The 12,193-nt window shown below is 43.5% G+C and overlaps 1 protein-coding gene across 4 annotated transcripts in view; it reads right to left on the bottom strand.

The window, feature by feature from the left end:
• thsd4 (thrombospondin type 1 domain containing 4) overlaps nt 1–12,193 on the bottom strand; it is a 558,240-nt gene that overhangs the window by 15,853 nt on the left and 530,194 nt on the right. For all 4 annotated transcript variants that reach the window (XM_033021503.1, XM_033021512.1, XM_033021494.1 and 1 more), the window contains exons 15-18: nt 8,896–9,069; nt 7,547–7,720; nt 5,624–5,803; nt 1,260–1,404 (exon numbers count right to left, since the gene is read on the bottom strand). In XM_033021503.1, the coding sequence (XP_032877394.1) occupies nt 1,260–1,404; nt 5,624–5,803; nt 7,547–7,720; nt 8,896–9,069 (673 nt within the window). The remainder of the gene's footprint in view (nt 1–1,259; nt 1,405–5,623; nt 5,804–7,546; nt 7,721–8,895; nt 9,070–12,193) is intronic.

Raw genomic sequence — 12,193 nt, forward strand, 5'->3', positions numbered from 1 at the left:
GAGAGCTCCATGAAAGTTCTAGTGTGGTGTTTTGAGCTTTTTATGTCTTCATGAGCAAGTACAGTGACCTCTTCAGGTGTATACCTGAGGCAGGGTGAAGATTAGGCACACTTGCATGGATTACATTCAGATATGCACAGTCCATTGATTCATACATTCACAGAACATGCAATTAGGCTCTTCGTCTCAACTCTTCCACACCGACCAAGATGCCTATCTAAACTAATCCCTCTTACCTGTGTTTGACCCATATTCCTCGAAACTATGTAGCTATCCACATTTTTTATTAAGCATTGTTATTGCATCTGTTTCTACCATCTCCTCTGGCAGTTGGTTCCATATACCCACCACCCTTTGTACAAAAAACATGTCCCTTTTAAATCTTTCCGCCATCGCCATTAAATCTATGTAGTCCAGTTTTAGACTCCCTTACCCTGAGAAAAAGACTGTGACTATCTGCGCTATGCAATCCCCTCAGATATTCTAAACCTCTAAAAGGTCACCCCTAAACCACTTTTGCTCCAGGGTAAACAATCCCAGCCTATCCAATCTCCAACATAGTGTATTCCATGTAAAATCCACATTGGATCATGTAGCATTATTTTTCTTAGTGCTAAGCTATTGATTTTCCTAGGTACATATATTATATAAATATTTCTTAATATACTAGACGACCCATGGGTCCCCGATGTGAAAATTGCGTCGGGCCCGAAAACCTTCACCCAACTGCGCACGCACGGATACCGTGCCCGGCAACCCTCCCCCAACTGCGCAGGTGCAGCTGACGGGCCAGGAGCGCACTGCGCAGGTGCACCGCCGCCGGGCCCGGGGGGCTATAAAATACTTGGGTCCCCAGTGTGACGCCAGACATTCCCGTTATGACGGCAGTCAAAACGGCAATCTGAAAATGGCGGCGGGCCCGGCAACCCTCCAACTGCGCACGCGCGGATAGTGGGCCCGGCAACACTCCTACAACTGTGCTCGCACAGGTAATGGGCCCGGCAAGTGGGAGCGCTGTGCCGTTCGCGGTAGAAAGTACGGTGAATGGTGAGTAAGGGGGGCCTAAAATTGTAGCGCTATCGTGTACCGTTTTGGCTGTATTTCGTGAACATACAAACATTCATACATTATGAGACTTTTAGTCATACACAGTATATAGATGGAGCAACAAGTTCACTGAAAAAGGCACAACAATTGTATTTTAACAAATAAATTTACACAAAAAAATTGGTTATAAAGGTTACGGAAATATATCATACCTATCTCTGGTATACATGTGTGGGTATTGCAAATTTCTTTATCATCTGGCATTAGGAAGGAATCACAATTGTCGCTTTGTGTCATGTCATCGGCAAGGCATCGAACTTCCCGAACCCGGTAGCCACTTTCACATGATTTAGAGCACTGAAAAATAAAACCTGGCTGGAGTAAGATGGAAATGTGTGCCGGGCAAATTATGTTCATCTTCTAACACAGGTACTGAGAAAAGAACATTCTCCCCAACAGATTCTGAGTAATTTAATTTAATTTAGTAATATAACATGGAAACAAGCCCTTCGGCCCAACGAGTCCATGCCAACCATTGATCACCTGTTCACTAGTTCCATCCTACACACTAGGGACAATTTTACAGATGCCAATTAATCTGCACGTCGTCTTTGGGATGTGGTAAGAAACTGGAGCACCCGGAGGAAACCCACACGATCACAGGGAGAACGTACAAACTCAATGCAGACAGCCCCCGTAGTCAGGATCAAACCCGGGTTTCTGGTGTTGTAAAACAGCAACTTTACCACAGCGCCACTGTGCCACCGGAGTCAAATTTCCACATTGATATAGTCGTAAAGTCAATGAGTGCTACAGCCCTGAAACAAACATTTCTGCACAATGCAACTCTACTGACTATCAAATACAGTGCTCTCCATAATGTTTGGGACAAAGACCCATCATTTATTTATTTGCTTCTGTAGAAAACATCACATGTGGTTCAAGTGCACATTATCAGATTTTAATAAAGGCCATTTTTATACATTTTAGTTTCACCATGTAGAAATTACAGCAGTGTTTATACATAGTACCCCACATTTCAGGGCACCATAATGTTTGCGACACAGTAATGTCATGTAAATGAAAGTATTCATGGTTAGTATTTTGTTGCATATCCTTCGCATGCAATGACTGCTTGAATTCTGCGATTCATGGACATCACCAGTTGCTGGTTGTCTTCTCTGGTGATGCTCTGCCAGGCCTGTATGGCAGCCATCTTTAGCTTATACTTGTTTTGGGGGCTAGTCCCCTACAGTTTTCTCTTCAACATATAAAATGCATGCTCAATTGGGTTCTGATCGGGTGATTGACTTGGCCACTCAAGAATTGACCATTTTTTAGCTTTGAAAAACTCCTTTGTTGCTTTAGCAGTATGTTTGGGATCATTGTCTTGCTATAGAATGAGTTTTAGGCTTTTGTTTGAACTTGAGCAGATCGGATGTGTCTATACACTTCAGAATTCATTATGCTAATACCATCAGCAGTTGTATCATCAATAAAGATAAGTGAACCAGTACCTTCAGCAGCCATACATGCCCAGGCCATAACACCCCCACCACCGTGTTTCACAGATGAGATGGTATGTTTGGATCTTGGGCCGTTCCTTCTCTCCTCCATACTTTGCTCTTGCCATCAATCTGATATAAGTTAACCTTTACCTCATCTGTCCACAAGACCTTTTTCCAGAACTGTGGTTGCTCTTTTAAGTACTTCTTGGTAATCTGTACCTTGACCATCCTATTTTGCAGCTAACCAGTGGTTTGCATCTCGCAGCGTAGCTTCTGTATTTCTGTTCATGAAGTCTTCTGCGGACAGTTGAACAATTGACAAATCCACACCTGACTCCTGAAGTGTGTTTCTGATTTGTTGGACAGGTGTTTGTGGATTTTTCTTTATTATAGAGAGAATTCTTCTGTCATCAGCTGTGGAGGTCCTCCTTGGCCTGCCAGTCTCCTTGCGATTAGTAAGCTCACCAGTGCTCTCTTTCTTCTTAATGATGTTCCAAACAGTTAATTTTGGTAAGCCTAAGGTTTGGCTTTAACAGTCTCTAACAGTTTTATTCTTGATTCTCAGTCTCATAATGGCTTTGTTGACTTTCATTGGCACAATTTTGATAAAAAGCAATAAAGGCTTCCAAAGGTGATGGAAAGACGAGGTGCTGAGAGCTCTCTTATACCTGCATTAAGGAGGCAATTAAACATACCTGAGCAATTGCAAACACCTGGAAGCCATGTGTCCCAAACATTATGGTGCCCTGAAATGGGGCTCTGTGCATAAACACTGCTGTAATTTCTACATGGTGAAACCAAAATGTATAAAAATGACCTTTATTAAAATCTGACAATGTGCACTTTAACCACATGTGATTTTTTCTATTGGAAATCTCATACTGTGGAGTAAATGAATGATGGTTCTTTGTCCCAAACATTATGGAGGGCACTGTAAGTCCTTTACAACAATCCCATTTAATTCTTCCTACATTCCCATCGCCTCGTTAGACTCTATCTCTCAACAACACACCAGAGACAATTTATAAGGGCCAGTAATTCTACCAATCTTCATGTCTTTAGTATGTCAGAGGAAACTGGAGTACTGGGGGGTATAACCCACACGATCACGGGGAGCATATGCAAATTTTGCTCAGGTGGCACTGGAGGTCAGAATTAAACTGGGTTATCGGTGCTATGAGACAACAATCCTACTAGTTACACCACTGTGCCTACCAGTAAATGGCATGTAGTGTTTTGTAACATTTCACAATGTAATGTGAGAGCTTCCTTTCATTCAAATTTGGAAGAATTCAACAGGTAATTCAATAAAACAATTGCTTCATACAAGGGCTTGAAAAGACCCTTTATTGCAGCTGATGCTTAAGAAGGCCGAGCATTACGGCATTTGGTGTTCATACTGGCTGTAATTGCCTGTAAATGGGGAGTTATTTATGGGAATTGCCTTCAAAGAGAGCACCATTTCCAGTGGTAGGTGACAATCAGCCCTTTGGTACAAGCGCTCTTTGCTTTGGTATTTATCAAAATCAGTCTTGTGTAGATCTTTTATTTCATCTATTCTGCTCTTGTACAGCCTTGTACCTGTAGTAAACATTTCACTCTTCTAAATGTTTTTAGTTCTGAAACTGCACTGTGTTTTGCTACTTGGATTAATAACTGTAACCTCTCATTTAGAATATTGCAACTTTGGTAAAAGATAGACTTTTAATTGTAATTTATATATCACCCTGCAGATGAGTGGAACATAGAACATAGAAAAGTATAGGAAAGGAACGGGTCCTTCGGCCCACAATGTCTGATCTGAACATGATGCCAAGCTAAGTTAATCTCATCAGCCCACACAAGATACATATGCGACCATTCCTTGCGTGTGCCTATTTAAAAGCCTCTCAAAGGCTACTGTCATATCTTCCTCCACCATGACCCCTGGCAGCGCATTTCATGATCACCACCCTCTTTGCAAAAAACTTGCACATCTCCTTTAAACTTTAACCCTTTCACAGTGCTATGGCCTCTCATCCTTGCATTTCCACACTGGCAAAAAGATTCTGACGACCCTATCTCTTCTCTCACAATATTATATGCTTCTATCAAGTCACCCCTCAGCCTCTGATGCTTCAGAGAAAATAATCCAAATTTGTCCAACCTCCCCCTGTAGCTAATGGTACAATTAATTTAGGCAGCATTCAGGTAAATCTTGTCCATATTATCCAAAGCCTCCACATCCTTCTGGTAATGGGGTGACAAGACTGTATGCAATTCTTCAAATGCAGCCTAACCAAAGCTATATCATGGGCCTCTGTGCCTGTACTGGCTGGAGTTTAGAAGAATGAGGGGGGGGTCTCATTGAAACCCACAGAATAATGAAAGGCCTAGATAACGTGGACGTGAAGAGACGTTTCCAATAGTGGGAGCGTTTAGGACCAGAGTGCCCAGCCTCAGCATAACATGACATACTTTACAAGGGAAATGAAGAGAGATTTATTTTGCCAGTGGGTGGTGAATCTGTGGAATCCATTGTTGTCGAAAGTGCAGCCCGGAGAAAAGCTGCATCTCCAACCAGGTAGGGACCCTGAAAATTAGTTTCCCCCTTCCCCTCCCCCCTCCCCACACATAAAAAAGCTAGAACTCCTTAAGAACAAAACACTAAACTAACTAAAAATAAGAAAAAATAAATGAAAAACAGACAGCTGCAGGCTAGGCAGCCATACCCCCTACAGGTCGGCGCCAAGATTGTCCCTAATATAGCTCTAGATATAGCATGGAAACAGGGCGTTCAGACCATCGAGTCCATGCCGACCAGTGATCACCCGAACACAAGTTCTGTCCTACAGACTAGGGACAATTTACAGAAGCCAAACATGCACGTTTTTGGAATATGTGAGGAAACCGGAGTACCCGGAGAAAACCCACGCAGTCACAGGGAGAATGTACAACCTCCAAACAGACAGCAGCCGTAGTCAGGATCGAACCCGGGTCTCTAGTGCTGTAAGGCAGCAACTCTATCGCTGCGCCACCGTGCCACACTGTACCCACCACAGACAGGAACCTTTAATAATTATACTTACTGCACTCCACTCTGTTGTGTACCATTTGACGTCACATTTCCTCAGGTGACAGATCTGTTCTGAGGCTGGCCTCACCAGGTGGGAGCACTGAGTGTCTTCCGCCACCTTTACTGTTTCGTCGGTCTTTTCCAGGCAGACCACACTGCGCAGTTGTGTTCCATTGCTGCAGTCTGCCGAGCACTTGGAAAGGACCAGAAGCACAGTCAAGAGTGGTTCATTGTCACAATATCTCCACACGGAACAACAAGATTCTTACTTGCAGCAGCACAACTGATATGTAAACGTAGTAGTCTGTAAAACCCATAATAAACAACAAATGTTCCGCATATGTTGAAAAAGATCAATAACACTGCAAAGTCAATAATAATGCCACATGTCTATGTAGTTTGGAGCCTATTTGGAGGTTGTAGTGTTTAATAGCCTAACGGTTGTAGGGAAGAAGCTACTCCTAAACCTGGATGTTCCAGTTTTCAGGCTCCTGTACCTTCTTCCTGATGGCAGGAGTGAAATTAGAGTGTGGCCAGAGTGGTGTGGGTCTCTGATTATGTGGTTCCTTGTAAGCATTATGGAATCAAGGTTGACAGTCAGTTACAAAGCAGCAGTGAACAGCAGCAAATACTACTCAAAGAACTGAATGGCATCCTCCAGCTCCTGGGCTCTGTTTATTTGTTGCCTCAAGCCAACACAATAAAGCAAATTTAAGGGATACATTTTTGTGAGGTTTCTCCTGCTCATCTATAATTAATTCACCCTATGGCAATGCACAAATACTGGTCACAAACCCTTTCCAGCATTTTTATAGGGATGTTCCTGCTGGTTACAACAAATTAGCTGGGAAATATCTGTGCAAATTGTCTGTGCGTAGAGTTTAGGGAAAATAACTTAATTTAAGTAAGCAGAAGGAAATATTTTTGGAAATTTTGGAGCCAACTCGATGTCCTTGATTTGCACGGACAGGTGGTCAGAATGCAGCTTCATTCTTGGCCTAAGTTCCAAGTAGGTTCAGAATGGAGATAGCCACAGTTAGACTGTAACTAATTGATCCATCCCGTGATGTCTCTATGTATCATCTGTGCTCCTCTGGTCAGTCTTGATGTCTCTTCATCCAACCCAAATTCTAGACATAAAGTCCAGACCCTTTGATTCAGCTTGTGACATCTCTGTGTCATATCCAGGCCCATAATCCAGCCTGTGGTGTGTAAGAAGGGACTGCAGATGCTGGTTTAAACTGAAGATAGACATGTACACCTGGAGTAACTGAGCGGGACAGGCAGGATCTCTGGAAAGAAAGAATGGGTGACGTTTCGGTTTGAGACCCCTCTTTACACCTTGTGTCTTTTTGTGTCTACCCAGCGTGTGATGTTCCAACATACTGTCCAGGCCCCTGCGATCAATCCTTGATGGCTCTAAGTACAATTCAGGTCTACTTTGTCCAGCCTGCACGCTTTGTTTAACTAGCCTAGTAAATTACTGTCAGCTTTCCCATCTTTGCTGACTTTATCCTCTTCTGGGTCTTCTTAAATGGAGCAATCTGTTTCATAATTAGAGCCATAGTCATACAACACAGAAATAGACCCTTCGGCTCCATGCCAACCAAAATACCTATTAGGCTCGTTGCTATAGTACCCACCTCTGGCAGCCTTTTCCATATACCCACCACCGTTTATGTGAAAAAATTGCCCCTCGTGTCCCTACATTTCCCCTCGCACCTTAAATCTCTGTCCTCAGGTTATTGATTCCCAACTCTGGTTAAAAGACTGAGTAATTGTTGGATTCCTGCTGAATTTTGAATTTCTCACTAACTCTGACGTGGTAGACTCTAGCAAGTATCAGAATGTGGCGACACTTTACTTTTTAATGATACCAATACTCAGTGATAATTCAATTGACATGATGTGTTAATTCAATACATTTGCATCATACCTGGCTCCATGGCCCAGTAAACCAGCTAAAGTTCTCATTGCATGGACCAATGTTGCAAGTTTGGACATCTGCTGGCTTTTCATTTCCACAGCCTTCTAAAGGTAAACTACTGATGTGATTCATCAAACACACCAATGACCTCGTTTGGATGCCGTTCCCACACTCTGCAGAACACTACAGTAGGACAAAATTAAAATAATTAGCAACCTATCAATGACAATAATCATGTCACATTGAAGCCATTTTTCTTTTTGCAACTGGGACAGGGGATAAAGGATATGAAAGCTAAGGATATGAAAGCTAAGTGGGATGTGTCTCCCGCAAGATGTTTAGTTTATAGTTTAATTTTTATTATTGCCACATGTAGCGAGATGCAGTGAGAAGCTTGCTATCCATTCAAATCACACTTTACACAAGTACAATAAATCCTCTACTGTAATAACATAGAGAGCCGCATATTGCAACTTCTAAATCTATGAAAATGGATTCATTTATTGTTACCACAAAGCACATTGGATATTTTGTGCACAACAGGATCCTGATGGTTTCTGAAGTGGGAGATCAGGAACTTGGCTGGGCTCTGACAGAGGTTTTTGCACCTTTATTACCCCCAGATATGATGCCTGAAGAATGGTGGATAAGTGGTGTTGTTCCTTTTTTAAGAGCTGCAGTGATAAGTCAGGTAACACATCCGATGAGCATTCCTTCACTGGTATGGAAATTATTGAGAAAGTCCTAAGAGATAGGATTCATGTACATTTGGAAAAACTGGGGTTGATCAGCAAAAACGTTTCAACAGAGGGTGCCTAGTATGTTGAACTCATTGCCTGTGAGGGTGGTGGAGGCTGTTCTCTCATCACATGAACAAAGTGGTTGTATAGAGTCATGGAATCACAGAGGCATATTCATACAGCGTGAAAACAGGCACTTCCCCAATTTGCCCATGCCGACCAACATACCCCATCTAAACTAGTCCCATCTGCTTGTGTTTGGCCCATATCCTATTCATGTACATGTTTCTTTAACATCATAGTACCTGCCTCAACTACCTCCTCCAGCAGATCATTCCATACATCCGTTTGTGTAAGAAAGGTGCCCCCTGGTTCCTATTGAATGTTTCCCTCCTCACCTTAAACCTATGTCCTCTGGTTCTCAATACCCCAAATCAAGGGGATGTGCATGGTAAATGCCATGACTTGCAGGGCTCCAGATTTAGTGCTGGTGAGTGGGATTTAGGTTGGTTAGCTTTGTCATTGACCAGCACCAACGTGATAGTCAAATGTCTTCCACCTGCCTGATGGTACGATTGTAGTCTGAAGTTATGTGAAATACATAACAATGTTCCTTACCCTTGGACTCCAATCTGTGTGGAACCAACTCTTTGCGCAAGGGCCCCTGTCACAATTTTCGGTATCGGCAGGCTTCAACTGCATGTTGCATTCTTCATCGTCAACAATGTCGCCAAGGTTGTCGATGCACTTTACATCCCGGAGGCGCTGCCCCACTCCGCAAGGCACCGAGCACTGTCACAAGGGCGAGAAGAAAAATAAGTTGTAAATAAACTGATAAAGAAGTTCTTGAAAACACACAATATCAGAACGGAACCATTCTGTTCACATTCTTCTGACCGACTGCTTATAATTTTATGTTTGTTGTAATTGGAGAAGACCCTGGAACTCCTCAGGCAGAGTTCTTTGATATAAATGTGGCAGAGTGGAGACAACATCTCCCTTCGACTCGGGATGGATATCCCAAATCACTCATTTTAACATTACGTGGCCAAGAAAGGTTCCCTTTAGTGTATAGGTGAGTAGTAGAATCGAGAAGCAGGTGATGGGAATATGTCGAGAATAAATTGTGACTGGTTTTGGATTAGTTAGTGGGTGGTTGGTGATTGGTGCAGTCTCGGTGAGGTTAAATGGTTTGTTTGTGTGATGAGACTATTAAACTCCATTTCAATTTGCAATTTCAAAAGGCAGGGAGCATGATGGAATAAGGGGCTTTGGGATTAGAGTCATAGAGTCATACTGCACGTAAGGAGGCCCTTTGGCACAATGGGTCCATGCCGAACAAGATGCCCCTTCTAACCCAGTCTAGTTTCCCCGCGATTTGCCCATATCGCTCTAAACCTTTCCTATCCAAATGGCTGCATTGTGAAATTAAAGGTGACTAATGGATGGGTGAAGCAAGTGAAAGAGTGCTTTGTTTTGCCCAAATGTTAATTTTCAATTCACATTCTTGCTCCTGCTGACCAATAATGTCTGCAGGTTTTCATTCAGAAGGGGTGCGGCACAGTGGCGCAGCGGTAAAGTTGCTGCCTTACAGCGCCAGAGACTTGGCTTCAATCCTGCCTGAATGTGCTGTCTGTAAGGAGATTGCACATTTTCCCTGTGACCGCACGCTCCGGTTTCCTCCCACATCCCAAAGACTAGCAGGTTTGTAGGTTAATTAGCCTTTGTAAATTGTCCCTAGTAAGTAGGATAGTGTACGGGCAATTGCTGATCATCGTGTACTCGGTGGGCTGTAGGGCCTGTATCCACGCCGTATCTCTACATTAAACCAAAATGGAGTTCTCATAGACTAAACTGAATCCTACATTTGATCATTTCCTGTAGCAAAGGCAACTAAAATGTTTGATAATTAGAGCCACTAATGGCAATGATGTCATTGAAATTTTGAAAGCCAGCTTATGGCTAAAATTGGTTGGTTTGAAACGGACCAGTCAAATATAGTTAGTTTTTAGAAGGCAGTGAGCTATTGATTTTGGGACCTACATCAAAAGATTTATAGACCCACAATGAAACAAATTACATAGTAATGAAAATACAAGATGGAATTTAACTCTGAAGCAGGGTCTCGACCCGAAACGTCACCCATTCCTTCTCTCTCGAGATGCTGCATGACCCACTGAATTACTCCAGCTTTTTGTGTCCACTTAAGGTATTTAACTCTCTTCGCTAATTCTATATTTCTCGTTGAATATTGTACCTCATGATACTGTTTTTTTTTAAGTTGATCCACCCAACAGTACAGCTAAGTACAGCTAATTATCCTGTAAAATACTATGCCTAATGCCTGGTCTGCACAAGCCTTCTGTAAAATACTCGAGCTCACGATAATGGAGACATAATGATATAGTCAACCTTACCTAACCTCTTAAATGTTGAGCTGCCAAGACAGCTGCCAGATTCAAGAAAAAGCCTTGTTAATCTTGGAAAATGCAGCCTGCACAATGTAACCAGAGTCCTCTGGTGGTTTTGTGGGCCGACTGGGTGAATCAAGCAGTTTACCCACAATCACAATGATGGGTCCCAAAATGATATCTGATATAATATCTGAAATATTGGTCAGTGAGACCAGTAGAGCTTCTCCAGGATCAGGATAATTATATAGTTTGGTGTAATTTAGTTACAGCATGGAAAAAGCCCACCGAGTCCACAATGACCAGCAATCACCCGTACACTAGTTCTATCCCACATACAAGGGACAATTTCCACAAGCCGATTAGCCTACAAACCTGCATGTCTTTGGAATGTGGGAGAAAACCGGAACGCCTGGAGAAAACCCATGCGATCACAGGGAGACCGTACAAACTCTGAATAGACAGCACTCGTAGTCAGGATTGAACCTGGATCTTGGCGCTGTGAGAGCATCTCTAGTGCTGCGCCATTGTTCTGCCCGTCTGCTGCCATCCTGAGCTCCCAGCATGTGAAATACCCAGATACGTCCAGACCTGCGGATCTGCTGGTGGGGATGATGTGCGAGCTGGCTGGGTTACTACTTGCTCAGGGTTAGCCGGGTGTGTTAGAATGAATATCTGGATAGCAAAGCTACAGGTAGCTGCCTGCCTTTTAAGTTTAGAGCTACAGCTATCTGACCAGTCAATTGGCCCGTGTGTGGACGTGACGTCGAAGGACGAGAAGCCGAAGCAAAGAAGTGGAAGCCAAATAACCAAACGGAAACAAAGCCGAAAAGCCAACTAACTGAAAGCGTGGGATGCCTAAAAGCCAACTCACCGAAAGGCCGCTCTGCCAAAATGCCAACTAACTGAAAGGCCGCATCGCCTAAAAGCCAACTTACCGAAAGGCCGCTCTGCCAAAACGCCAACTAACTGAAAGGCCGCATCGCCTAAAAGCCAACTTACAGAAAGGCCGCTGCGCCAAAAAGTCAAATAACGATCCAGTCTTCCCCGGCCAGTGATGTGATGGACGCGGGGATCTTGACCAATCGCTGACAAGTCCCGCCCCCGGCAACGTCATGTCCGTTATTTGGCTTTTCGGCACAGCGGCCTTTCGGTGAGTTGGCTTCTAGGCGACGCGGCCTATCGGTTAGTTGGTGTTTTGGCGTAGCGGCCTATCGGTTAGTTGGTGTTTTGGCGTAGCGGCCTTTCGGTTAGTTGGTGTTTTGGCGTAGCAGCCTTTCGGTTAGTTGGCTTTTAGGCTTGGTTTCTGTTCGGTTATTTGGCTTCCACTTCTTTGCTTCGGCTTCTCGTCCTTTGACTCCACGTCCGGGTACCAATTGGCCAAGAGCGACTCCAGGAAGGATTAATTGTCTATCTATTTACTGGTTTACACCTTTCCTCTCTAGTCAGTTCCTCTATTTAAAATCCCATTAATTCAGAGCCGTTGGGCTGTATCTCACTAAACC

Source organism: Amblyraja radiata, chromosome 1 (genome assembly GCF_010909765.2).
Source record: "Amblyraja radiata isolate CabotCenter1 chromosome 1, sAmbRad1.1.pri, whole genome shotgun sequence".
NCBI lineage: Eukaryota > Metazoa > Chordata > Chondrichthyes > Rajiformes > Rajidae > Amblyraja > Amblyraja radiata.